Source organism: Pan troglodytes, chromosome X, assembly GCF_028858775.2.
Source record: "Pan troglodytes isolate AG18354 chromosome X, NHGRI_mPanTro3-v2.0_pri, whole genome shotgun sequence".
NCBI classification, from domain to species: Eukaryota; Metazoa; Chordata; class Mammalia; order Primates; family Hominidae; genus Pan; species Pan troglodytes.
The window spans coordinates 33,366,516-33,392,310 of record NC_072421.2 but is presented as its reverse complement, the minus strand read 5'-3'; the positions used below and the strand labels follow the sequence as shown (position 1 = coordinate 33,392,310).

The window sequence follows — 25,795 nt, the reverse complement described above, 5'->3', positions numbered from 1 at the left end:
TTGAGTCATAGAGAGGTTATGTAATTTACCTAAAAGTGTTTGGCTAACATGTGGTGGAGCTAGGATTTAAATTTACACTATCCTAATCATGGTGTTGATTTAATTAAAAATCTGGTGATCCTTGGTTGCAAGTCAATAAATTATGGTCCAGGTTAACATCAAATGCTGTGTGGGTTTCCTTCATAGTTGGTTAGTTTTACAATTTTTATGCATTTGAAAGTCATAGATATTTAAAATGTTAATTAATTTTAATAGTATAAAAGAATTCAATTCATTTTTAATGCTAGACGTGACCTCAAAGGCCTTTTGGTGCAATGCTTTTTGAATGAGAATGCCAAAGCTCAAATAAATTATATGACTTAGATAAGATATCCACACACTCAGTTGGTTAGTTAGTGGCCAAGGAAATGGGGAAGGTAAGACAAGGGAATACAGCACGAATACATAAGCAATGCTCTTTTTTCTCATACTCATTTTAACCTTGTATACTATGCCATAGATGAGAAAACTAGTTTCTCATATGTTCCCACCTATGTTCTTTTTTTACTCCCATTGCCTACAAAAAAAAATGAAGATAAGGCAGAGTGTGCATCGTGAACTTAAAAGTCCCCTAAATATTCTACAATTTTTTAATTTTTTAATATATTTTTCATAACAAAGGCATTATCCAATTTGTAAATAAGCTAGTTTCCATAAGCTTGTTAGCTGTTAGGGGTATTGGAAAATATGGAGGGAGTCGATTTCCTAATAATTGTAAAAATTCTGGTGTATTAACTAGAGTAGAAGCAATTAAGAAGAAACCGATAAACCTATACCTTTATTTATATATTTTTTTGAGACGGAGTCTCGCTCTGTTGCACAGGCTAGAGCGCAGTGGGCCAACCTTGGCTCACCGCAACCTCCACTTACCAGGTTCAAGCGATTCTACTGCCTCAGCCTCCTGAGTAGCTGGGACTATAGGCACGAGCCACCATGCCCTGCTAATTTTTGTATTTTTAGTAGTGTCGGGGTTTTACCATGTTGTCCAGGCTGGTCTCGAAATCCTGGCCTCAGGTGATCGACCCGTCTCGGCCTCCCAAAGTGCTGGGAGTATAGGCGGGAGCCACTGCGCCTGGCCAATTTTGAATTACAGTTTTAGAAAAATAACAGCTAAACTACCTTTGTAACTTTTCTTTTGTCTTTTTCGTTATTTTGTTTTTTTGTTTTTGCATAGCATGAGCTTTTAAACAGGAGTCCATTAATAGATTCAAATATTCTAAAACTGTATGTAGACTCTGTTCACAGATATGGAGAGTTTTTTTGTAGGAGTAGAAGTTTCATAGCTCTCAACAGATTCTCAAAGGTGTCTGTGATTCAGAATAGGTGAAGAACCACTTGACTAATGATTTCCAGTGCTGTTGGGATAAATTATAATACTTTAACAGCCAACACCTTATGCAAACTCAGCCAGTTTCTTTCTCTTAAACCTATCTCCCACCACTTGATACTTAGAATCTTCCAATGGAGCCAGGCCTGTGAGGTCTTGATTATCTGAGCATGTTTTGCTTTTTTCCTTCCCTAAGAACTTTAATTCTCTAATACTCACACAACTTAGAATTCTGTTATCAATACTTTTTTTTATGCAAGTCGAAACGTCTATTTAATCTGTCTTTCAGCCTCAGAAAACTTTCTTGACCGCTTCAGATTTTACAAAACATTTTCTTATTGTCTGTGTTTTTCCACATTTAGAGTTTAATTAATTCACATGGCTTCTTCATTTTTCTTGCTCATCAAATTTAAAATCCTTATAAGACAAGAACTGCCTCTTACACTCCTTTGCATTTTCTCTATTATCAAGTAACATGGTATGTATGTTTCATGTGCTCATCCATTCTCTCGTGTAGTTGATAAATATTTCTTGAGCCTTTATTTTGTGTCAGGCTAGGTTTCCAGCAGTGAACAAAATAGGCAATAAAAGAGTGTACATTCTAGTGGAAGAGAAAGATACACAGAGAAATTTAATTAAATTATATAATACGTTAAATAGTAAGTGCTAATGAGAATAGTATAAAGCAGATAAGGAGAAAGAAAATAAGTATATGTGAGTTTGATTTGAGGCATGCAATTTTCTTACATTTATCTATTTAGGAGACTGGTTGTTGCTCAGTCACCCAGGCTGGAGTGCAGTGGTAAAATCATGGCTCACTATAGCCACCCAGGCTCAAGTGATTCTCCAACCTCAGCCTCCTGAGTAGCTGGGACCACAGGGGCATGCAGCACACTTGGCTTTTTTTTTTTTTTTTTTTTTAAAGTTGTAGAGACCAGGTCTCACTATGTGGTTCAGGTTGGTCTCTAACTCCTGGCCTCAAGCAAATCCTTCAGCCTCAGCCTCCCAAAGTGCTTGGTTTACAGGTGTGAGCCAAGGTGCCTGGCCAGCATGCAATTTTAGATAGGGCTTGGGCAGGGAAGAACTTATCAGTGATGTGATTTTCGAGTAAAGACCCAATGGAAGTAAAGGAGTGAGCCATGTTTATGTCTTCGAAAAGCGAATTCCAAATCCAAGTGCAGGAAACTATGGATCCTGTTTATGGAATATGAGGAAAGAGACAAGAAATAAAATCAGAGAGTTAATAGGGACCTGGACCCTGTTGGACTTCGTAGATCACATGAAATACGTAATTTGTACTTCTGCTAATGCAGAGATTTGAGAAGACGGATATGATGAAACATGTTAACAGATCACTCTGGCAACTCTGCTGTGCACTGATTAACGCAGGCAAGAGTGAGAGAAGAGGGAACAGCTTTGAGGCTATTGTGATGATTCATGCAAGATAAAATGGATTTTGGACTAGAGTGATAGCAGTGAGGATAGTCAGAAGCAGTCAAATTCTGCATACATTTTGAATTAAATGTCGTGTGAGAGTAAAATAGTCATTAAGGATGACTCCAAGGGTTTTTATCTGAGCAACTGCAATTTTAATCACGTTGTTCATTATTGAGGAAGGGAGAACAGCAAGAAAAGTAGGTAGGTTTGGGGGAGTATGATGAGGATAAATATCAGAAGCTCAGTTCAGGACACTTGAAGCTTGTGATTACTAAATGGAGATAATGAGTATTTAGAAGAATCTATAATTTGAAGTTTAGGGAAGAGGTCTGGGTTAGACTTATAAAACTGGGCATTACCAGTAAATGCCTGGTATTGAAATCCACGAGACCGGATGAGATAGATAAATTTTTGTTGCTTGGATAAGCTAGCGTAGATTATTTGTCATCTTCAGGATTTTCTTTTTTCCCCACATCTTTATTGCTGTATAATTGACAAATAAACGTTGTATGTATTTAAGGTATACATCCTCAGCATTCTTTTTTGATACAGGGTTTCACTCTGTTGCCCAGGCTAGAGTACAGTGGCACGATTATGGTTCACTGAACCCTCAACCTCCCTGGGCTCAGGTGATCCTCCCACTTCAGCCTTCTGAGTAGTTGGAACTGTAGGCATGTGACACCACACCCAGCTAGTTTTTCTTTCTTTCTTTCTTTCTTTTTTTTTTTTTTTGTAGAAACAGGGTTTCACCAAATTGTCTAGGCTGGTCTCGAACTTCTTGGCTCAAAGGATCTGCCCACCTCCATCTCCCAAATTGTTGAGATTACAGGCATGAGCCACCACACCCAATGAGATCTTCCATTAAAATTATGACTTGTTTAAATAGAAATGTTTTAAAGGGTAAATGAATTACACTCAAGACTTAAGGACTATGGGCATTGGTTGTCAATGAAAATTAAGCATGGAAGTAAATCTCATGGAACATTCTAGATTGATTCATATTTGTCTTTGTGTATGTGTGTATGTGTATGTGTTTTAGGCCAGACCTATTTGACTGGAATAGTGTGGTTTGCCAGCAGTCAGCCACACAACGACTGGAACATGCATTCAACATCGCCAGATATCAATTAGGCATAGAGAAACTACTCGATCCTGAAGGTTGGTAAATTTCTGGACTACCACTGCTTTTAGTATGGTAAAGTTTAATGTTTTCATCTGAGACTTGTCATTTCTACACAAAATACAAAACTACATATCTTAAGTTTTCCAATACTGTAGATATATTTAAAATGTTCAGCCTTCTTGCACTATATTATGAATTGTCTTATTTAATTCTAGTTCTCAAAATACCAGTATCTAAAATTGCAGTGAAGACTTTTAGGAAAAAAGCCTTTAAAATGTATATGCCCTATGGATGGAGCATACTGCCTTTGGAGTGCATTGACTCCAAATAATTATAAAAAGTTAACGTTTTGCTTATGCTACCAAGAGATTTGATAGAGTAATCAGCTATAATTAATTAGCTACTCTTGCCAATTTCATTCATATACTCTATAAAAGGCAACATGGTTTACTATTTAAATCAGGAAATCTATTCCTGCCACTACTTCTGTTGTAATTTTTCACTCTGGGGAGATCCTCTGTTGGATGGTTACTCATTTTCTGCTTCTTTAGTTGATAGGCAGAAGTGTATTTATATTTTTATTATATTACACTTCAATAACTTTGACTCTTATCTCTGGTGCTACATAGTCATACCTTCCAGACGTAGAGATTACAGGGATAATAACACTGTGACCGCTACTCTTCTTCTAGTCTATGAAGTACACTTTTTGCCATGCCAATTTTGAAATGGTAGCCTCTGTTCTCAGTTCTCAAGGCTTTACTACACTCTAAAATCAGGAGTTGGAAAAGTGAAGTCAGTGGGATTGAAGATGATATTTGGGTAGAAGCTGTTCTACAATAGAAGCTGATAATTAAATGTTTTTGGGAATATTAAATCGATTTCATCAATTCCAAAACAGGAGATCTTTCAATATGGATGGTAGGTCCCATCAAGAAAAGCTCAAAAATGACTGAGAAGACAGCCTTTTGCCAGTGAATTTATTATCAACCAGAATCTAGTACTCAGTTTTGCAGACGCAGAAGCCTGATTGCCTCAGATCATCTAGCAGATCCACATTGGGGTGGGAGGAGTTAACTTTAAGTTTAAAAAGTGATATATAAATAAAAATGGAAATTCAGTAATCTTAAATGAGATATAACAAGCAGCAGAATATTCACATACAACTGACAAATATATTGCTCTTGATAAGCACATGTACTTGGGAAAGCAAATTACAACAAAAATGTTAGTTTGTGAAGTTGGGATCAGATTAAGTTGACTTGAAATGTTTCTTCTCCTTTGGATAATGCATGGCTGAACACTGAATACTGTAACCCCTTTTTATTGCTTCTATACACGATAGTATCCCTCCTACCCCTGTTTTTAGCTCTAAGGGAGAAACCATTAATCCTACGTCCTTAGTTTGCAGTATAGGGGAGGATTACTTTACTATTGACTCGTAGTACACATTTGTATGTTTTCTCTTAGTTCAGTGAGGTAGAAAGGGCAGACGTAATGAAAATACGGACTTCAACCTCTGAGGATAAAGAGCTATACTGTATGAATTTGAAAGATAAGGCTGTTAATATGTTTGTTTTTTATTGAATCACATATGGTCAGTTCCCATTATTGGGGTGTATGCTCTAGTTATTCTTGTGTGTGTCCTATCCTTTCATAAAACAGTAAGAGAAGATTTAAAATAGATATTTTTCTTATTAAGTGACAAAATGGCTTTTGACCTCTAGCGCTCCTTTGAACTTACAGAATAGGAGTGCCTAAATGGGCATCCACATCATAATCAGAAAATAGGTTAATATATACACCTATGTATATATCCACAAAAAATTTAAATGAATAAAAACAATTTTAAAAAGTAGGTTGACAAGCCTGTAATCAGAAAAAGGCAGGTACGTGAATAGTGTATTTTATAGCTGAAAGAGTCTGGTATACCTAACTCCATATGCTCTCCTAAGTGGGAAGTATATGTAGAAAGGTACATTGTATAGCCTATAAGATCACCATTTTACTGTCTCAAACTTCAACAATTTAAAATCAACAAAATGTAATATGAAATACAGGCTGATTAATGAAGGTCCAGCCACTGCTTATGGTCTCGTTTTGCCAATAAAATCTCATATCTGTAAAGCCTTTCTATATATAGACTCTTCCAATTGAAAGAGCATCTTATCGCTTAAACAGGTTCCTGTTTATTTGCGTAGAGGTGTTTGTAGTATTCTCTGATGGTACTTTGTATTTCTGTGGGATCAGTGGTGATATCCCCTTTATCATTTTTTATTGTGTCTATTTGATTCTTCTCTATTTTTCTTTATTAGTCTATCTAGCAGTCTATTTTGTTAATCTCTTCAAAAAAACACCTCCTGGATTCGTTGATTTTTTTTTTTTTTTTTTTTTTTTTTTTATGTTTCCGTCTCCTTCAATTCTGCTCTGATCTTAGTTTTTTCTTGTCTTCTGCTAGCTTTTGATTTGCTTGCTCTGGCTTCTCTAGTTCTTTCAATTGTGATGTTAGGGTGTTGATTTTAGATCTTTCCCGCTTTCTCCTGTGGGCATTTAGTGCTGTAAATTTCCCTCTAAACACTGCTTTAGCTGTGTCCCAGAGATTCTGGCACATTGTATCTTTGTTCTCATTGGTTTCAAAGAACTTCTTTATTTCTGTCTGAATTCTGTTATTTACCCAGTAGTTATTCAGAAGCAGATTGTTCAGTTTCTATGTAGTTGTGCAGTTTTGAGTGAGTTTCTTAATCCTGAGTTCTAATTTGTTTGCACTGTGGTCTGAGAGGTTGGTTGTTATGATTTTCCTTCTTTTGCATTTGCTGAGGAGTGTTTTACTTCTAATTATGTGATCAATTTTAGAATAAGTGTGATGTGGTGCTGAGAAGAATGTATATTCTGTTGATTTGGGGTGGAGAGTTCTGTAGATGTTTGTGAAGTCCACTTGGTCCAGAGCTGAGTTCAAGTCCTGAACATCCTTGTTAATTTTCTGTCTCGTTGATCTAATGTTCGCAGTGGGGTGTTAAAGTCTCCCACTATTATTGTTTGGGAGTCTGTCTCTATGTAGGTCTCTAAGAACTTGCTTTATGAATCTGGGTGCTCCTGTATTGGGTGCATATATATTTAGGATAGTTAGGACTTCTTATTGCATTGATCCCTTTACCATTATGTAATGCCTTTCTTTGTCTTTTTTTTAAAAATCTTTGTTAAAGTCTATTTTATCAGAGGATAGAATTGCAACCCCTGCTTTTATTTTTTTTTTTGCTTTCTATTTGCTTGGTAAACATTCCTCTATCCTTTTATTTTTAGCCTATGTGTGTCTTTGCACGTGAGATTGCTCGCCTGACTACATCACACCAATCGGTCTTGACTCTTCATCCAATTTGCCAGTCTGTGTCTTTTAATTGGGGCATTTAGCCCATTTACATTTAAGGTTAATATTGTTATGTGTAAATTTGATCCTGTCTTTATGATGCTAGCTGGTTATTTTGCTTGTTAGTTGTTGCAGTTTCTTCATGGTGTCGATGGTGTTTACAATTTGGTATGCTTCTGCAGTGGCTGGTACTGGTCTGTCCTTGCCATATTTAGTGCTTCCTGAAGGAGCTCTTGTAAGACAGGCCTGGTGGTGACAAAATCTCTCAGCATTTGCTCATCTGTAAAGCATTCTATTTCTCCTTCGCTTATGAAGCTTAGTTCGACTGGCTATGAAATTCTGAGTTAAAAATTATTTTAAGAATGTTGAATATTGGCCCCTACTCTCTTCTGGCTTGTAGGGTTTCTGCAGAAAGATCTGCTGTTAGTCTGATGGGCTTCCCTTTGTGGGTAAGCCGACCTTTCTCTTTGACTGTCCTTAACATTTTTTCCTTCATTTCAACCTTGGTGAATCTGATGATTATGTGTCTTGGGGTTGCTCTTTTTGAGGAGTATTTTTGTGGATGTTCTCTGTATTTCCTAAATTTGAATGGTGGGCTGTCTTGCTAGGTTGGGAAAGTTCGCCGGGATAATATCCTGAAGAATGTTTTCCCAGGTATGCTAATCAAACTTAGGTTTTGTCTTTTCACATAGTCCCATATTTCGTGGAGGCTTTGTTCATTCCTTTTCATTCTTTTTTCTCTAATCTTCTCTTCACACTTTATTTCATTAAGTTGATCTTCAATCTCTGATATCTTTTGTTCTGCTGGATCGATTGAGCTATTGATACTTGTGTATGCTTCATGAAGTTCTTGTGCTGTGTTTTTCAGTTCCATCAGGTCATTTATGGTTTTGTCTAAACTGGTTATTGTAGTTAGCAACTCCTCTAACCTTTTTTCAAGGTTCTTAGCTTCCTTCCATTGGGTTAGAACATGCTCCTTTAGCTTGGAGGAGTTTATTACCCACCTTCTGAAGCCTACTTATGTCAATTCGTCATACTCATTCTCCATCCAGTTTTGTTCTCTTGTTGGTGAGGAGTTGTGATCCTTTGGAGGAGAAGAGGTTTTGGAATTTTTAGCCTTTTTGTGCTGGTTTTTCCTCATCTTTGTGGATTTATCTACCTTTGGTCTTTGACATTGGTGACTTTCAGATGGGGTTTCTGAGTGGATGTCCTTTTTGTTGATGCTATTCCTTTCTGTTTGAGTTTTCCTTCAAGCAGGCCCCCCTGCTGCAGGTTTGCTGGAGTTTACTGGAGGTCCACTCTAGACCCTGTTTGCCTGGGTATCACCAGCAGAGACTGCAGAACAGCAAAGATTGCTGCCTGTTCCATCCTCTGGAAGCTTCGTCCCAGAGGGGCACCCACCAGATGCCAGCCAGAGCTCTCCTGTATGACGTGTCTGTCGACCCCTGCTGGGAGGCATCTCCTAGGCAGGAGGCACGGGGGTCAGGGCCCCACTTGAGAAGGCAGTCTGTCCCTTAGCAGGGCTCCAGTGCTGTGCTGGGAGATCTGCTGCTCTCTTCAGAGCCGGCAGGCAAGAACGTTTAGTCTGCTGATGCTGCACCCACAGCTGCCCCTTCCCTCACGTGCTCTGTCTCAGGGAGATGGGAGTTTTATTTGTAAGCCCCTGACTGGGGCTGCTGCCTTTCTTTCAGAGATGCCCTGCCCAGAGAGGAAGAATCTAGAGAGGCAGTCTGGCTACAGTGGCTTTGCTGAGCTACAGTTGGCTCTGCCCAGTTTGAACTTCCCAGCGACTTTGTTTACACTGTGAGGGAAAACCACCCACTCAAGCCTCAGTAATGGCGGATGCCCCTCCCTCCACCAAGCTGGAGCCTCAGGTCCACTTCAGACTGCTGTGCTGGCAGCGAGAATTACAAGCCAGTGGATCTCAGCTTGCTGGGCTCCGTGGGCGTTGGATCTGCTGAGCTTGACCACTTGGCTCCCTGGTTTCAGCCCCCTTTCCAGGGGAGTGAACGGTTCTGTCTCGCTGGCGTTCCAGGCACCACTGGGGTATTAGACTCCCACACAATAATAGTGGGAGACTTGAACACACCCCACTGTCAATATTAGACAGATCAACGAGACAGAAAATTAAAAAGGATATTCAGTACTTGAGCTCAGCTCTGGACCAAGCAGACCTAATAGACATCTACAGAACTCTCCACCCCAAATCAACAGAATATACATTCTTCTCAGCACCACATTGCACTTATTCTAAAATTGACGACATAACTGGAAGTAAAATACTCCTCAGCAAATGCAAAAGAATGAAAATCATAACAGCCTCTCAGATCACAGTGCAATCTAATTAGAATGCGGGATTAAGAAACTCAAAAGTGCACAACTACATGGAAACTGAACAAACCTGCTCCTGGGTGACTACTGGGTAAATAATGAGAACAAACACACAATGTAGCAGAATCTCTGGGACACAGCTAAAGAAGTGTTTAGAGGGAAATTTATAGCACTAAATGCCCACAGGAGAAAGTGGGAAAGATCTATAATTGACATCCTAACATCACAATTAAATGAACTAGAGCAGCAAGAGCAAACAAATTCAAAAGCTATCAGAAGACAAATAACTAAGAGCAGAACTGAAGGAGATAGAGACACGAAAAACCTTTTAAAAAAAAAAAACTCAATTCAGGAGCTGTTTTTTTTTTTGAAAAGATTAACAAAATAGATGGCTAGCCAGACTAAAAATGAAGAAAAGAGAGAAGAATCAAATAGACACAGTAAAAAAATGATAAAGGGGATATCACCACTGATCCCACAGAAATACAAACTACCATCAGAGAATACTATCAACATCTCCACTCAAATAAACTAGAAAATCTAGAAGAATTGGAAAAATTCCTGAACATATACACTCTCCCAAGATTAAACCAGGAAGAAGTCCAATCCCTGAATAGAACAATAACAAGTTCTGAAATTGAGGCAGTAATTAATAGCCTACAAACCAAAAAAAGCCCAGGAGCAGACAGATTCACAGCCGAATTCTACCAGAGGTACAAAGAGGAGCTAGTACCATTCCTTCTGAAACTATTCCAAACAATAGAAAAATAAGGACTCCTCCCTAACCCCTTTTTCGAGGCCAACATCATCCTGATACCAAAACCTGGCAGAGACGCAATAAAAAAAATTTCAGGTCAATATGCCTGATGAACATCAATGTGAAAGGCACAATAAAATACTGGCAAACTGAATCCAGCAGCACATCAAAAAGGTTATCCACCATGATCAAGTTGGCTTCATCCCTGGGATGCAAGATTAGTTTAACATACAGAAACCAACAAACGTAATCCATCACATAAACAGAACCGATGACAAAAACTACATGATTATCTCAATAGATGCAGAAAAGGCCTTTGATAAAATTCACCACCCTTCATGCTAAAAATTTTCAATAAACTAGGTATTGATGGAATGTGTCTCAAAATAAGAGCTATTTATGACATACCCACAGCCAATATCATACTGAATGGGCAAAAGCTGGAAGCACTCCCTTTAAAAACTGGCACAAGACAAAAATTCCCTCTCTCATCACTCCTATTCAACATAGTATTGGAAGTTCTGGCCAGGGCAATCAGGCAAGAGAAAGAAAGGGTGTTCAAATTCTCTGTTTGCAGATGACATGATTGTATATTTAGAAAACCCCATCATCTCAGCCGAAAATCTCCTTAAGCTGATAGGCAATGTCAACAAAGTCTCACGATACAAAATTTATGTGGAAAAATAACAAGCATTCCTATACACCGATAATAAACAGCCAAATCATGAGTAAACTCCCATTTACAATTGCTACAAGGAGAATAGAATACCAAGCAATCCAACTTACAAGGGATGTGAAGGACCTCTTCAAGGAGAACTACAAACCACTGCTCAAGGAAATAAGAGAGGACACAAACAAATGAAAAAACATTCCATGCTTATGGATAGGAAGAATATCATGAAAATGGCCATACTGCCCGAAGTAATTTATAGATTCAATGTTACCTCATTAAGCTACAATTGACTTTATTCACAGAATTATAAAAAACCTACTTTAAATTTCATGTGGAACTAAAAAAGAGCCTGCATTGCCAAAACCATCCTAAGCAAAAAGAACAAAGCTGGAGGCATCATAATACCTTACTTGAAACTACACTACAAGGCTACAGTAACCAAAACAGCATGATACTGGTACCAGAACAGATACATAGACGAATGGAACAGAACAGAGGCCTCAGAAATAACACCACACATCTACAACCATCTGAAGTTTGACAAACCTGCCAAAAACAAGCAATGGGGAAAGGATTCCCTATTTAATAAATGATGTTGGGAAAACTGGCTAGCCATATGCAGAAGACTGAAACTGGACCCCTTCCTTACCCCTTATACAAAAATTAACTCAAGATGGATTAAAGACTTAAATGTAATACCTACAACCATAAAAACCCTAGAAGAAAACCTAGGCAATACCTTTCAGGACATAGGCATGGGCAAAGACTTCATGACTAAAACACCAAAAGCAATGGCAAGAAAAGCCAAAATTGACAAACGGGATCTTACTAAAGAGCTTCTGCACAGCAAAAGAAACTATCATCAGAGTGAACAGGCAGCCTATAGGATGGGAGAAAATTTTTGCAATCTATCCATCTGACAAAGGGCTAATATCCAGAATCTACAAGAAACCAATTTACAGGAAAATAATCCCATCAAAAAGTTGGCAAAGGGTATGAACAGACCCTTCTCAAAGAAGACATTTATGTGGCCAACAAGTATGTGGAAAAAAAGCTCATCATCACTGGTAATTAGAGAAATGCAAATCAAAACCACAATGAGATATCATCTCATGCTAGTTAGAATGGTGATCATCAAAAAGTCAGGAAACAACAGATGCTGGAGAGAATATGGAGAAATAGGAATGCTTTTACACTGTTGGTGGGAGTGTAAATTAGTTCAAACATTGTGGAAGACAGTGTGGTGATTGCTCAAGGATCTAGAACCAGAAATACCATTTGACCAAGCAATCCCATCACTGGGTATATACCCAAAGGATTATAAATTATTCTGTGCTTATTACAGCACTGTTCACAATAGTAAAGACTTGAAACCAACCCAAATGCCCATCAATGATAGACCGGATAAAGAAAATGTGGCACATATACACCATGGAATACTATGCAGCAACAAAAAAGGATGAATTCATGTCCTTTGCAGGGATGTGGATGAAGCTGGAAAACATCATTCTCAGCAAACTAACATAGGAACAGAAAATCAAACTCGGCATGTTCTCACTTATAAATGGGAGTTGAACAACGAGAAGACATGGATGCAGTGGAGCATCACACACTGGGGCCTTTTGTGGGGTGTGGGGCCAGGGGAGTGATAGCATGAGGGGAAATACCTAACATAGATGACGGATTGATGGGTACAGCAAACCACCATGGCACGTGTATACCTATGTAACAAACCTGCACGTTCTGCACATGTATCCCAAAACTTAAAGTATAATAATAAAAAGTTTCTTAAAGTTTATTTATGGCTGCAAATAAGATGAGGATTCAGCATAAGTCTTATATTTTTAAAATATGTCAATTCTTGCCATTGTGTTAGGGAAACCCCCAAATACACGTTTATACATTTTTGCTCAGCATTTTTCAGGAGATAATCTCAATGATGATTCAAAGAAAAAAATAATAACTCATAAGAATTTTTATTTAGTGACTGCTTAGTCAAAAAAGACAGAACACCATCTCTTGAAGTCTCAGACTTAGAACACTCTCTTCAATAGATTTACCAGGCAAAATTCGTGATTCATGCCTGTATAGTAATTGCTTTTGTGATGTTCATATTTTTATTTAACCAGATATTGGTTCTGTAGCTTATGCATGATATCGGCTATTCTCCAAAGAAATTTCATTTTAAATTAGTTATGCCCCTTAGGAGAATAATGAAACATTTGGGGAGAATTTTATTATTGGGGGATTGAAGCTATATTTGGTTTAAGAAATACCTGCCAAATAATGCTTTGACAATTTTAAACATAAGCTTTGTTGATAGAATTGCTTTATAAAATTAGGAAGTCATTGAAACCTTGTAGGATTTCATATATAGAATTTGATATGCTTTGTTTGTCCTTAACTGGTGTTTTGAGGCCTGAGGTTTAGTTTTAAGTGGAATTGCCTTTTAAAATGAGTAGCAGTAGGCATTAGCATAAGCGATTTCAGGAGCTGTTTCTAGTGTGTTTAGATGCTAACATATGCAAAAATAAGTACATCTAGGGTAAACTTAATAAATTATGTATGTTTATGCTCATAGATAATAGGTATATCTCCTTAAAAATATCCTTTTGTGAATCAGACAATTTTCTTCCCGTTATGATTTCTCTGTAAGACAGTACATTCTACATGCGTTGGTTGTGGGTTTCATATACATTGTTTCTCTGAGTTTCAAACAGATTGGTTTGTTTGCCAGTCCAAAAAAAAAAAAAAATCCTCCCTATATTAAGAGAGTGCTTTGTCATCTTTCCCCTGTGAATAACAAAGTGAGGATGTTGTCTTTAAAGGAATAAAACAAAAAATCAGGGATAAAACATTGCGCCTGTTCTAGATGTCTTTTGAATATTAGTGTAGAAAGCCATTTCCATTTAGGATATGAAATATGATATGGAAATGTTCTTACTTATTTACCAGGGTAACTTTAGAACAAAAATGAATAATGACAGTCAAATTTGACCAAAAAAGGAAGGACACTAGGACTCGAGAGAAATTTTTGTATCCTCAAAAGGACATTTACAAACCCGTTAGGGTTTGGTTTTAATCCCCTTTATTTTGACTTCCTGAGAATGGTGACACGGATTCTATTTTCTGCTTGGCTAATCCCTGCATCACTCTTGAGTTGTTTTTATAGCCTTCTTTTCCAAGAATTAGCTCTGCCTGTTGGAAAGTTTTACTCCTGGAGTGAATGGTTTCAGACTTGGCTTTGTATGCATGCAGGATTTTAACCTACAAAAATAATCATGGAAAGATACATAGAATTTGCTATAAAAGAGAAGAATATTTTTAAGGCCTCTTACGTTGGGTTTGATATCAATTGGCTGAACAAGGGCTGTTTTAACTTTTTTCCGCCTCTGCTGTCATCATCACATTTTGATACCATAATGGCAAGAAATGTTTATAAGTAGTTCACACAGGTTAAAATTGAGAGGGTTAATTCTCAGGAGGATTAGAGTTAATTTAAATAAATAAATATTTTTGTGAACATAAACACTAATTTTATATCATTTAGATTGATTTTTGTCTAGAACTCATTATAGAGTACCTTGTTTTCAGAAAATCTAATGCGATTGCAATATATAGGTGTTCCTTCTCTATATATGGTATTTCAACTAGAAATTCTTACTGTAAATATTTCAGACAATTTAGAGTCAAACTCTCTGCAGTTGAAAATATATTTCCTATGTATTTAAGAAAATATTTCACTGGTACTTACATGAATGAAAAATGGCCATTGTCTTTTTGATGACAAAGTAATATATACCAAATAGGTATGATAAAGATGATTATACTAACATTCAGATATTATTGTAGCAATTTCCTCTTCCCTGATGGGGAATGTTGAAATTGCTCTTCATAACAAAAATTAAGACGTAAATGTTAACACGTATTTCCCAGTGGCCTAAAAGTTAGAAGAGGCATGAGAGTATTCCCGTGTGTTCTCTTGATGTTATGTGTTCTACATCTTTCTCAGTTCAGATACCATAAAAAACGGAGTATTTTCTGGGCAGTTGGAACCAATCACTAATAAATGAAAGCAATGTTTGTTCTCCTTATCCATTTCAGTTGTTTGGATGACAAATAATTGCATGTAACTGTCCCAAATTCACCTACTTAGATAACAGAGACTTGAAAAACATTAAATATGATATTTGTGTGTGCGCGAGCCTGGCTTGAATTGACCCTTTATAACAAATTCTGGTATTTTCTACTAATCTTTCACATTCTTCTATGATTTCTCACCATTTTAACTTTATGGAAAATGGCCAATTTATAATTTCTATCTCCCCTAGGGGCTGATTTGTTAAAGTATGCTTTAGTTAAGTAAGAGTTTCTTACTCCGTTGGGGAATTTAAATAATGAAGTATAATCATGTGATTGAAGATGTGCATTATGGATTAGGTTCTATACCACATTTGTTCAGAAACATTTAAATATAATTCTTACCTAGATAACTGAGAATCTCTTTTCAATTAGCTTACCAGGATTATTTTCACAACTTTTGTTTTTTAATTACAGGGGAAATACAATATCCTTGGCCTATACAGTGACATTAAGTGATTTTTGAATGATTGACAAGACATTAATAAATTATGTGAATAATGAGAAATGAAGCCATGAGGTTCTAATGCTAAATGTTATATAATAGACACTTTGTGGATGGTTTTCCTAGTCATATCATCACAATGAGTTCATGAGACTAAAGAAATATATTAAAAACATCTATTGATATTTGTTAATTTTATTTCAGCTATGAAGGAATACATGACATATTAGGTTTGATTCAGAAAAGTGTTCTATAGTTGATATCTGTGTTTCTTGTCACAGAATATTGCCTTGGCAAAAGCATTTTGACTATTCTAATGATGGTAAATGAGAATAAAATGGCATAAGTCGTTTAAAATTTTCTATGTGGTTTTAAGTCAGTGATAATATTTGAATGTAATGTACATTTTGCTGATAGTTGGAAAACTTACTTCATTGTCTTCAAAATGGAGTTAACTGTGTTTTATACATAATTATAAGTGATATCACAGGGCTGGGTGTGATGGCTGACACCTGTAATCCCAGCACATTGGGAGGCCAAGGCAGGAGAATTGCATTAGGCCAGGAGTTCAAGGCTGCGGTGAGCTATGATTGTGCCACTACTCTCAAGCCTAGGCAAAAGAACTGAGGCCCTGTCCCCCCAACCCACAAAAAGAAAAAAAAAAAAAAAGACATCACAGAACCTGCAAATGAATATCCAAAAACCTTAAAGCTGGGTACTGGAAAAATAGATATTAGGTTGGTACATATGTTTTCCAATTAAATAATTTCTATATATAAAATGCATGTGACATTTTACAGCTGGAACATGAAATATAAGATGAAAACATACTATTTTACAACAATAATTGGGTAAAATAATGATGAACTGAAGTCTTGGTTGATGTCATTTAAATCTTATAAGAGGGAAATTTAATTCTCATACAATAGGATTTATTCCTTGCAGAGGGAAACCTGAAGATTTATAGTTGTCTTGTCATTTTATTTTAAAGCAATAAGCTATCCTCTTAGATTTATTCTCTTTTTAGAATTTTTATTTTTATTGATGCATAACGTTTTACATATATGTACATACATGTGATATTTTGTTAAACGCACTGAATGTGTAATGGTCAAGTCAGTGTATTTGGGGTATTCATTACTTTGAGTATTTATCATTTTTAATGTTCTGTGAACATTTTGAGTTCTCTCATCTACTTTGAAATGTACATCATATTGTTGCTAACTCTAGTCACCCCTTTCTGCTGTTGAACATTAGAATATATACCTTCCAACTATATATTTGTACCCATTAAATAACCCCTTTTTATATTCCCTTCCTACCCTTCCTAGCCTCTGGTATCTTATTATACTCTCTCTTTCCATGAGAACAACTTTTTTTACACCTATATATGAGTAAGAAAATGTAAAATCTATTTATCTTTGCCTCGATTGTTTCACTTAATAACCTGCAGTTTCATTCATGTTGGTGCAGAAAATGTAATTATTTTTTTTGGATGAACAGTATTCCACTGTATATATGTACCACATTTTTTTTATCCATTTGTTCACTAATGGACACTTAAGTTGCTATTATAAATAGTGCCTCAATAAACATGCAAGTACAGGTATGCCATGCATATACTTTTCCTGATAGTCAGAAAAGTATATGATTGATTTCCTTTTACCTATATACTTATTAGTGGCATTGCTGACACATACTGTATTTCTATTTTTAGTTTTTTGAGAAATCTTCTCCATACTGTTTTCAATAGTGGCTATACTGACTTATATTCTGAACTACAACAATGTATTAAGAGTTCCCTTTTCGTTGCACCTCGTCAACATCTGTTGTTTTCTTGGGTTTTTAATAATAGCCATTCTAACTGGGGCAAGATAGCTCATCATGACTTGATTTGCATTTCCCTAATGATTAGTGATGTTGAGCATTTTTTCATATACCCATTGGTCATTTGTCTTCTTTTGAGAAATACCTATTAATGTCCTTTGTCCATTTTTAATGTGATTTTTTTTTTACTGTTAAATTGTTTGAGATCCTCGTATTTCCTAGATATTAGTCTCTTGTCTGAATAGTTTATAAATCTTTTCTCCCATTCAGCAGGTTGTCTCTTCACTCTGTTGAATGCTTCCTTTGTTGTACAGAAGCTCTCATTTACTACAGTCCCAATTATCTATTTATGTTTTTGTTGCCTGTGCTTTTGAGGTCGTAACCATAAAATCTTTGCCTAGGCCAAGGTCCTGCCTTGTTTTCCCTATGTTTGCTTCATGTAGTTTCAGTTTTAGGTCTTACCGTTAAATCCTTAATCCATCTTGAGCTGAATTTTCTAATATGGTGAGAGACAGGGATCCAGCTTAATACTTCTGCATCTGACAATCCAATTCTCAGCACCATTTGAGGAAGGTGTCCTTCCCCCTAATGCTTGTTCTTGGTGCTTTTGTCAAAAACAAGTTGTATGTAAATACGTGGATTTAATTCTGAGTTCTCTAATCTATTCCATTGTTCTATATGTCTGTTTTTATTCCAACACCTTGGTGTTGTGTCAAGTAGTGTGATTCATAAGTCTTTGTTCTTTTTGCTCAGGATTGCTTTGGCTATTCAGGCTCTCTGCTGGTCTTTGATCGTACAAATTTTATGATCACTTTTTTTCCATTTCTGTATTCTCATAGGGACTGCATTATTCAATGTAGAATGCTTTGAGTAGAAAGATCATGTTAATAACATTAATTCTTCTGACCGATAAACATGGGATGACTTTCCATTTGTTGGTGTACTCTTCAATTTGTTTCGTCAGTGTTCTGTATTTTATACGGACCTTTCCCTCCTGGGCTAAACTTACTCCTAGGTATTATTTCCAGCCGTTGTAAATAGGTTTGCCTTCTTGATTTCTTTCTCAGCCAGTTCATTATTGGTATATAGAAATGCTACTGAATTGTGTATGTTGATTTTTGTATCCTGCAACTTTACTAAATTTATTTATCAGATCTGAGAGCTTTCTGGTGAGGGTTTAGCTTTTTCTAGCTATAAGTTATTAGCAAAGAGCAGTACTTGGACAACGATTTCTTCTATTAGGACGCCTTGTATTTCTTTCTCTTGATTGCTCTGGCTAGGACCTCCAGTACTATGTTGAATGAGTGGTGAAAGTGGGCATCCTTGTCTTGTTCGTTTTTTTGTTTTTTGTTTTTTGTTTTTGAGATGGAGTCTTGCTCTGTTGCCCAGGCTGGAGTACAGTGGCCCAATCTTGGCTCATTGCAAGCTCAGCCTCCAGGGTTCATGCCGTTCTCTTGCCTCAGCCTCCCGAGCAGCTGGGACCACAGGCATCTGCCACCATGTCCGGCTAATTTTTTGTATTTTTAGTAGAGATGGGGTTTCACCGTGTTAGCCAGGATGATCTCGATCTCCTGACCTCTTGATCCACCCACCTCTGCCTCCCAAAGTGCTGGGATTACAGGCGTGAGCCACCACGCCTGACCATTCCAGTTTTATAGGGAGAAATGTTTCAGCTTTTCCCCATTCAGTTTGCTACTACTTGTAGATTTGTCGTATATGGTCTTTATTTTGTTAATTTTTTTTGTATGCCTAGTTTGTTGGAGTTTTTATCTTGAAGGGATGTTAAATTTTATGAAATGTTCTTTTGTGTCTATTGAAAGGATCATGTTTTCTGTTTTTCATTCTGTTGATGTAATATGTCATATTTATTGATTTGTGTATGATGTATCCTTGTATCATTGGGAGAAATTCCACTTGATAATATTACATTTTTTATGTTCTATTGGATTGCTAGCATTTTGTAGAGAATTTCTACATCAGTGTTCATCAGGGATGTTGTCCTGTATTTTTTGTTGCATAATTGTCTGGGTTTGGCATCAGGGTAATGCTGCCTTCATAGAATGAGATAGGGGGAATTCCTTCCTCTTCAATTTTTTTTGGAACACTTAAAGGAGAATTGGTAAAGTTTGGTAGAATTCAGCAGTAAAGACATCTGGTCCTGGACTGTCTTCGTTGGGAAACTTTTTAAGATTACTGATTCAAGCTCATTACTAATTATAGGTCTGTTCAGATTTTCTATTTCTTCTTGATCCACGGTTGGTTGTATGTGTCCGGGAATTTATACATTCCTCTAGATTTTTAGTTTATTATTTAATAGTTGTTCAGTATAGTCTCTGAACTTTTTATTTCTATGGTATCAGTTGTAATGTCTCCGTCTTCATTTATGATTTTGAGTCTTTTTTTTTTCTTGGTTAGTCTAGCAAGTGCTTTATTTTCATCTTTTTAAAAATCAAACTTCTCATTTCATTGATACTTTGTATTTTTTGCTCTCTATTTTCTTGAGTTTTGCTCAATTTTTAGGATTTTCATCCTTGTACTAATTCTGGGTTTGGTTTGTTTTTTTTTCTTTGACTAGCTCCTTGAAGTACTTTGTTAGATTGTTTGAAAGATTTCAACATTTTTGATGTGAGCATTTTTGCTATATACATCCCCCTTAGCACTGCTTTTGCCATATCCCATAGGTGTTATTATATTTTGATATTCATTTGTTTCAATAATTTTTTGAAAACATTTCCTCAATTTTCTTCCTTGACCCAATGGTCATTCAGGAGTATGTTGTTCAATTTCCATGTTTTTGTACAGGTTCCAAAGTTTCTCTTTTTGTTATTTCCTTGTGTTTTAAGAAGATATTTGATATGATTTTGATTTTTTATAAATTTGTTAAGACGTATTCTGTCATAACATACGGTCTGTCCTGGAGAATGTTCTGTGTGCTTATGAGAAAAAAATGTGTATGATTGTTGAAGGAATTGTCCTATAGGTGTCTGTTAGGTCTATTTGGTCTAAGGAGCAGTTTCAAGCCAATGTTTCTTTGTTAATTTTTTGTCTAAATGATCTAATGCTGAGAGTGGGGTGTTGAAGTCCTCAGATATTACTGTATTGGCATCTAGCTCTCCCTTTAGATCTAATACTTGCTTTATATATCTGGGAGCTCTCGTGTTGGGTGTATGTATGTTTAGAATTTTTATATACTCTTGCTAAACTTATCCCTTTATCATTATATAATGACCTTATTGTTTCTTTTTACTGTTTTTGACTGAAAGTCTGTTTTATGTAAGCATAGCTGCTGCTGCTCCCCTTTGGCTTCAGTTTGCATAAAATATACTTTTCCATCCCTTTACTTCCAATCTATATGTGTCTTTACAGGTGAAATGAGTTTATTTTAGGCAGCATATTTTTGGGTTATATATTTTTTACTCCATTCAGCCAGTTTATGTCTTTTATGTGGAATGTTTAATCAATTTACATTCAACATTATTACTGATATGTGAGGGCTTATTTCTTTCATTTTATTAATTGATTTATGGTTGTTTTGAATATTTTTTGTTTATTTTTTTCCCTCATTATCATTATAGTGTGATGGTATTCTTTAGTCGTAACATTTGAGTAATTTTTCTTGATTTTTTTGTGTGTTTGCACTAGTTGTTTTTATATTTTCATGTGTTTTCATGATGGTAGTTGTCATTCTTTCACTTCCAGGTATAGGACTCCCTTAAACCTTTCTTGTAAGGCCAGTATCATGGTGATAAATTTCCACAGCTTTCACTCGTCTAGGAACTATTTTATTTCTCCTTGATTTATGAAGGATAACTTGGCTGGGTAGAGTATCCTTGGCTGGTGGTTGTTTTCTTTCAGCATGTTTAATATAACATCTCATTCTTTTCTGGCCTGTAAGGTTTCTTCTGAGAAATTCACTGTTAATCTGATGGAGGTTTCTTTATAAGTGACAAGGTGCTTTTCTCTTGCTGTTTTTAGAATTCTTTTTGTCTTTGGCTTTTGAGAGTTTGGCTATAATGTGTCGTGGACAAGACATTTTTGAATTGTATCCTTTTTGAGATCTTTCAGCATCCTGTATCTGGATGTCTAAATCTCTTGCTAGACTTGGGAAGATTTCATCTATTATTTTGTTAAATAGGGTTTCTAAACCTTTAGTTTTTCCTTTACCTTCTAGGACATAAAAAATGCAAGCATTTTCATGGCTTTATGGTGTTGTATATGTCACATAGGCTTTGCTCATTTTTTTAAATTTTTTTGTTATTTTCTGTTTGAGTAGGTTATTTTAAAAGACCTGTTTTCATGTTCTGAGATTCTTCTGTTTTATCTAGTCTCCTCTTGAGTCTTTGCCTTTGATTCTGAATGCATATAGTATTATACTTCCTGTATGATTTCTTTGGATGTAAACAGTATGAATGGTGTCTGTAACTTCCTCAGTAGCTTAGGGTGCAGTTGTTAGCAGAAGCTGTGGTGAAGTTTTGCCGGTGACTGGGACACCAAGTGGTCCAGTCTTCAGGCCCCAGTGGTGGCATCAGTTGGTTAAGCGTGCCTGTCCTCAGGCCTCAGAGCTGTGTACATTGGCATTGATGTTAGTGTGTCCAGGCAGGCTAACCCTTTGGCTTATAGGTGGCTTGCTTGGTTGTCAGGAAAAGCATAGGTGGGCTGGGTGGGTACACAGGTTCCCAGCCCAGGGGCAGCAAGCATGGTGTGGATAATGGCAATAGTGGGAGGGGGCCAACCCTCTGGAATGCAAGCAATCCATGATGGTGTTGGTGGTGGATGCAACAGATTGGGCAAGCCAGTTCCTAGGCCTGCAGATGGTGCATGTAGGTTGGCGACAGCTTTGGTGGTAGTGGAAGGTTGAGTGGGCCCAAATTCAGGCCCCAGGAAGACTAGTCAGATGCCAATGGTGGTAAACTGGGGTGGGAGAGCCCCAGGTCTCTATACAAATTTTTATGTACTGGGGGATTTGGAAGAGCAGAGCTGGGAAGACCTGTCCTCAGGACTCCTGGTGGTGCATGCAACCACTGGTTATTGTAGTCGAGGGGCAAGGTGCTCCCCAGGTCCCTTGTGCAATGCTCAGGTGGAAGGCAGTGTTGGCTACACTGTGGCCCTGCTACTGGAGAGGGTAAGGTTGCTTTCCTTGGGAGCAGCCATAAGCAGTTGCCTGGGTAGCCTGTGCATCGCTTGTGTCTCAACTCCACAGCAGTTCACAGTGACAGCATTTGCAGGCAGTGGAATTTGTCTTCAGTGTGCATGAAGTTGTGTGGCCATCCCTCTGTTGGGCAGGGGAGGGTTTGCTGCCAGTGGTTCCTGCCTTGGCCCCAGCAGTTGCAGCCATGGGTGGGAAATATCACTGAGACTCCAGGAATGTGGAGATAGGGAAGATTTTTAGTCCTAGGTCAGGACATAGACTGGTGGGGGCTGGGCTCTCAAAACCAGGCCATGTTGCAGCTGCTTAGGACTCTAGAGTTTGTGGAACCCAGCATGGGCTTCTTCCGTGAAGCAATGCCTTTGCACAGTATCTAGATAGCTGTGTGTTGGTTTGGGGGCCCACACGTGTTGAAGTGCTCTCAATTGGCTAGGATTGTAGGAATCTTGTACAAGAATGTGGACCTTTGTGTATCTCTAATTCTCTCCCCATATTAGGGAGCCTCTCCAGACTCCTAGCCAATCTCAGCTGGATAGAGTGCCTCATTTCCTTCTTTTTCCTTTTAGTGGTTTTCATTGCTTCTCTGTTGAATTTCAGTGTTCTCTCTTATTTAATGTATTCAAAGTATGATTATCTACTTGGTACTTTGGTTCCTCTCCATGGAAGAGGTGAGTAACAGATCCATCAATTCAGCCATTCTGAAGCCCCAGATTTTTTGTCTTAGGGCAATCGTGTGGAGTTAGTGGATCATATGATATCCAGTTGAAAAGTGAGAAAACTGTTACAACTATTAAATTATTAGGAATTTTATATATTATTACCATTTAATAAGGTGGTCGAAACCAGTTTTTTTACTTTTTGGAAATAATCTGTAATATCATTCTTGTGAGATGTTAATATTGCTGAACAAACTTTTGCTTCAAATTAAAGCACATTTTTCCCCTGCAAAGATTTTTCTAATTTATCATCAGTGATATAAACTCAAATTTGCAAGTTCGTTTTGGTAGAAGAGTGCAAATGTTTAAGTAGGGCAGTCATGTTCTAGATAATTTCCATACTTTATCTTATGTCTTGTACACAACAATTCCAGGTAAGTTTATCCTTCTTTTATAAATGGAAAAACTGAGGCTTAGAGAGCTTTATTAAAATCAAGATCACACAGCCAATAGATAACTGAGCTATAATCAAATCCGGGGATTATCTCTTCTTAAAGTCCATGTTATTTCTCACAAGACTGTCCAATAAAATCGGTTGGGGAAGCTTTATGGTAACACTGGGATTGAAACTAGTATTTTATTTCACTGAGGTTGGGCTGTGACATCAGCAATTTTTAGAAGCTCAGTAAGTGAGAGTATCCTGCAGCTAAGATAGAAACAACTACAATGGAACAATTGTTTCTGTGAGATATGCCCTTTTAAAGGATAAGATCCAGAATCTGTTGTCCCAGCATTTGTTTAGACTTCTAGCATTTTCTTCCTTAAAAAATGACTAAGCCTGCTGTTCACATCTTCAATTACTGGAGTACTGCTTATTGCTAACAGTTCTGTTAATGAGAAATTGTTCATCCACAGACAAAGTAAAAATAGACTAGCTGTCACATAAGACTGGCCATCAAAACATTCTCTTTAGGATTAAGAAACTTGCCTTATCTCCTGTCTGCACAGTTCTCTCTCTTCATTCCTTCTTCTATTTATTGCTTCACGGACATGTTTGTGATAGAATGGTACTCTGACTCAAACAGTTTCCAGCAAGGATTGCCCAGGTGAGAGGAGCTGTTTGCAGAGGTGATCCCTGACTATTTGTTCTTTAATTTATTTCTTCTTTTGCCTGCCTCTCTCATCTTGTTACTAATTGACATCACTGTGTTCTGCTATCTGAGGTTTGTTGATGCCTTTTGCAGCCAATAAAAATGTCTTTCATTGGCACAGCTGATAAAGAACTAGAAGAATTTTTAATAATAACTAAGGGCTAATAAGGGAAAACAATTAAAATGGTGGTAAAATAATAGTTTTCAAATTAGAAGTCTGATCCCATAAATCCACTTGAAATAAGCAAATGGCTTAATTTTATGATCTCTGATATTAATGCCATAAATAGGTTGAATTTATTTACCATTTATCCAGGGTTAGTTTTGCTAAACAGTTTGTATTTTAGCCAGATATGCAACTTTTACTAACAGGACATAATGAACTTTGGAGCCTGCACTGTTAGTGTAGTTGTAAGGAGATAAAATTGGCAATTATACTCACAGATGGAATAGAATTTAATCTATGACATTTACTTAGCTGTACAGAAGGATACAAGGCAGGAGATACACTGTCATAGAATCTTTGTATCATTGGATGGCCCAGAAGCAACCAACATACAGAGCTTCAAATGCCTCTCACCCAAATGTGCTCCATATAGCTGCTAGGGCAACGGCCAAAATCAGTGTGGTTTACTTGACATGAAGAAATTGCAGCATTAATTTCCCACCAATATTTAATACCATTGTTGTCACATAGGACAAAAGCCTATATATTGCCTCTCTGCCCCACTCCCCAGTTAATTTAATAGTAGTCCTACCTAGCAAACAAGAGTGACAAGAAATTCTACAATTATCTTAACTCTTAATCCTAAGAAAATAAGTTTCTATGTTCATTTTCCTAGGCAGCATCAGATTAACCTAGGGTTGATTTAACTTTTTCTACACAGAGCCAACTAGTTTTGGGTTAAAATCTGATTTTTGCCTTTATTAGTTTTATGCCACTGGAAAATTATTGAGGCTCAGTATTGCTCACCTGTAAAGTAAAAATATTTACCTCCCACTGCTACTTCAAGGAATAAGTAAAACCTGTATGTATTTGGCCCGTAATATGAGCCCAGAAACAGTAGCTAAAGTTAGGTCAAATAACTGGAATGTTGTAAAAATTAAATGGTCCCTTTATACTCCTGTAGGGAAAACTGATCTTTCCAGTTATTTTGCCTGCCTCTAGAATAAATGCTGACTCTCCCCAAATTAAATACAGGAGTCCTCCCTTATTCATTACAGTTTCTGCTACCCATGGTCAACCGTGGTCCTTAAATTGATGAGTACAGTACAATTAGATGATGGGGGGGAGGGTGGGCAGGGAGAGGTGAGAGAGAGTCCACATTCACATAACTTTTATTACTGCATATTGCTGTAATTGTTCTATTAGTTATTAA

At 37.0% G+C, this 25,795-nt stretch overlaps 1 protein-coding gene across 14 annotated transcripts in view; it reads left to right on the top strand.

Moving 5' to 3' along the window:
• DMD (dystrophin) overlaps window positions 1-25,795 on the top strand; it is a 2,616,526-nt gene that overhangs the window by 927,099 nt on the left and 1,663,632 nt on the right. For all 14 annotated transcript variants that reach the window (XM_063804906.1, XM_063804905.1, XM_063804907.1 and 11 more), the window contains one exon: window positions 3,843-3,961. In XM_063804906.1, the coding sequence (XP_063660976.1) occupies window positions 3,843-3,961 (119 nt within the window). The remainder of the gene's footprint in view (window positions 1-3,842; window positions 3,962-25,795) is intronic.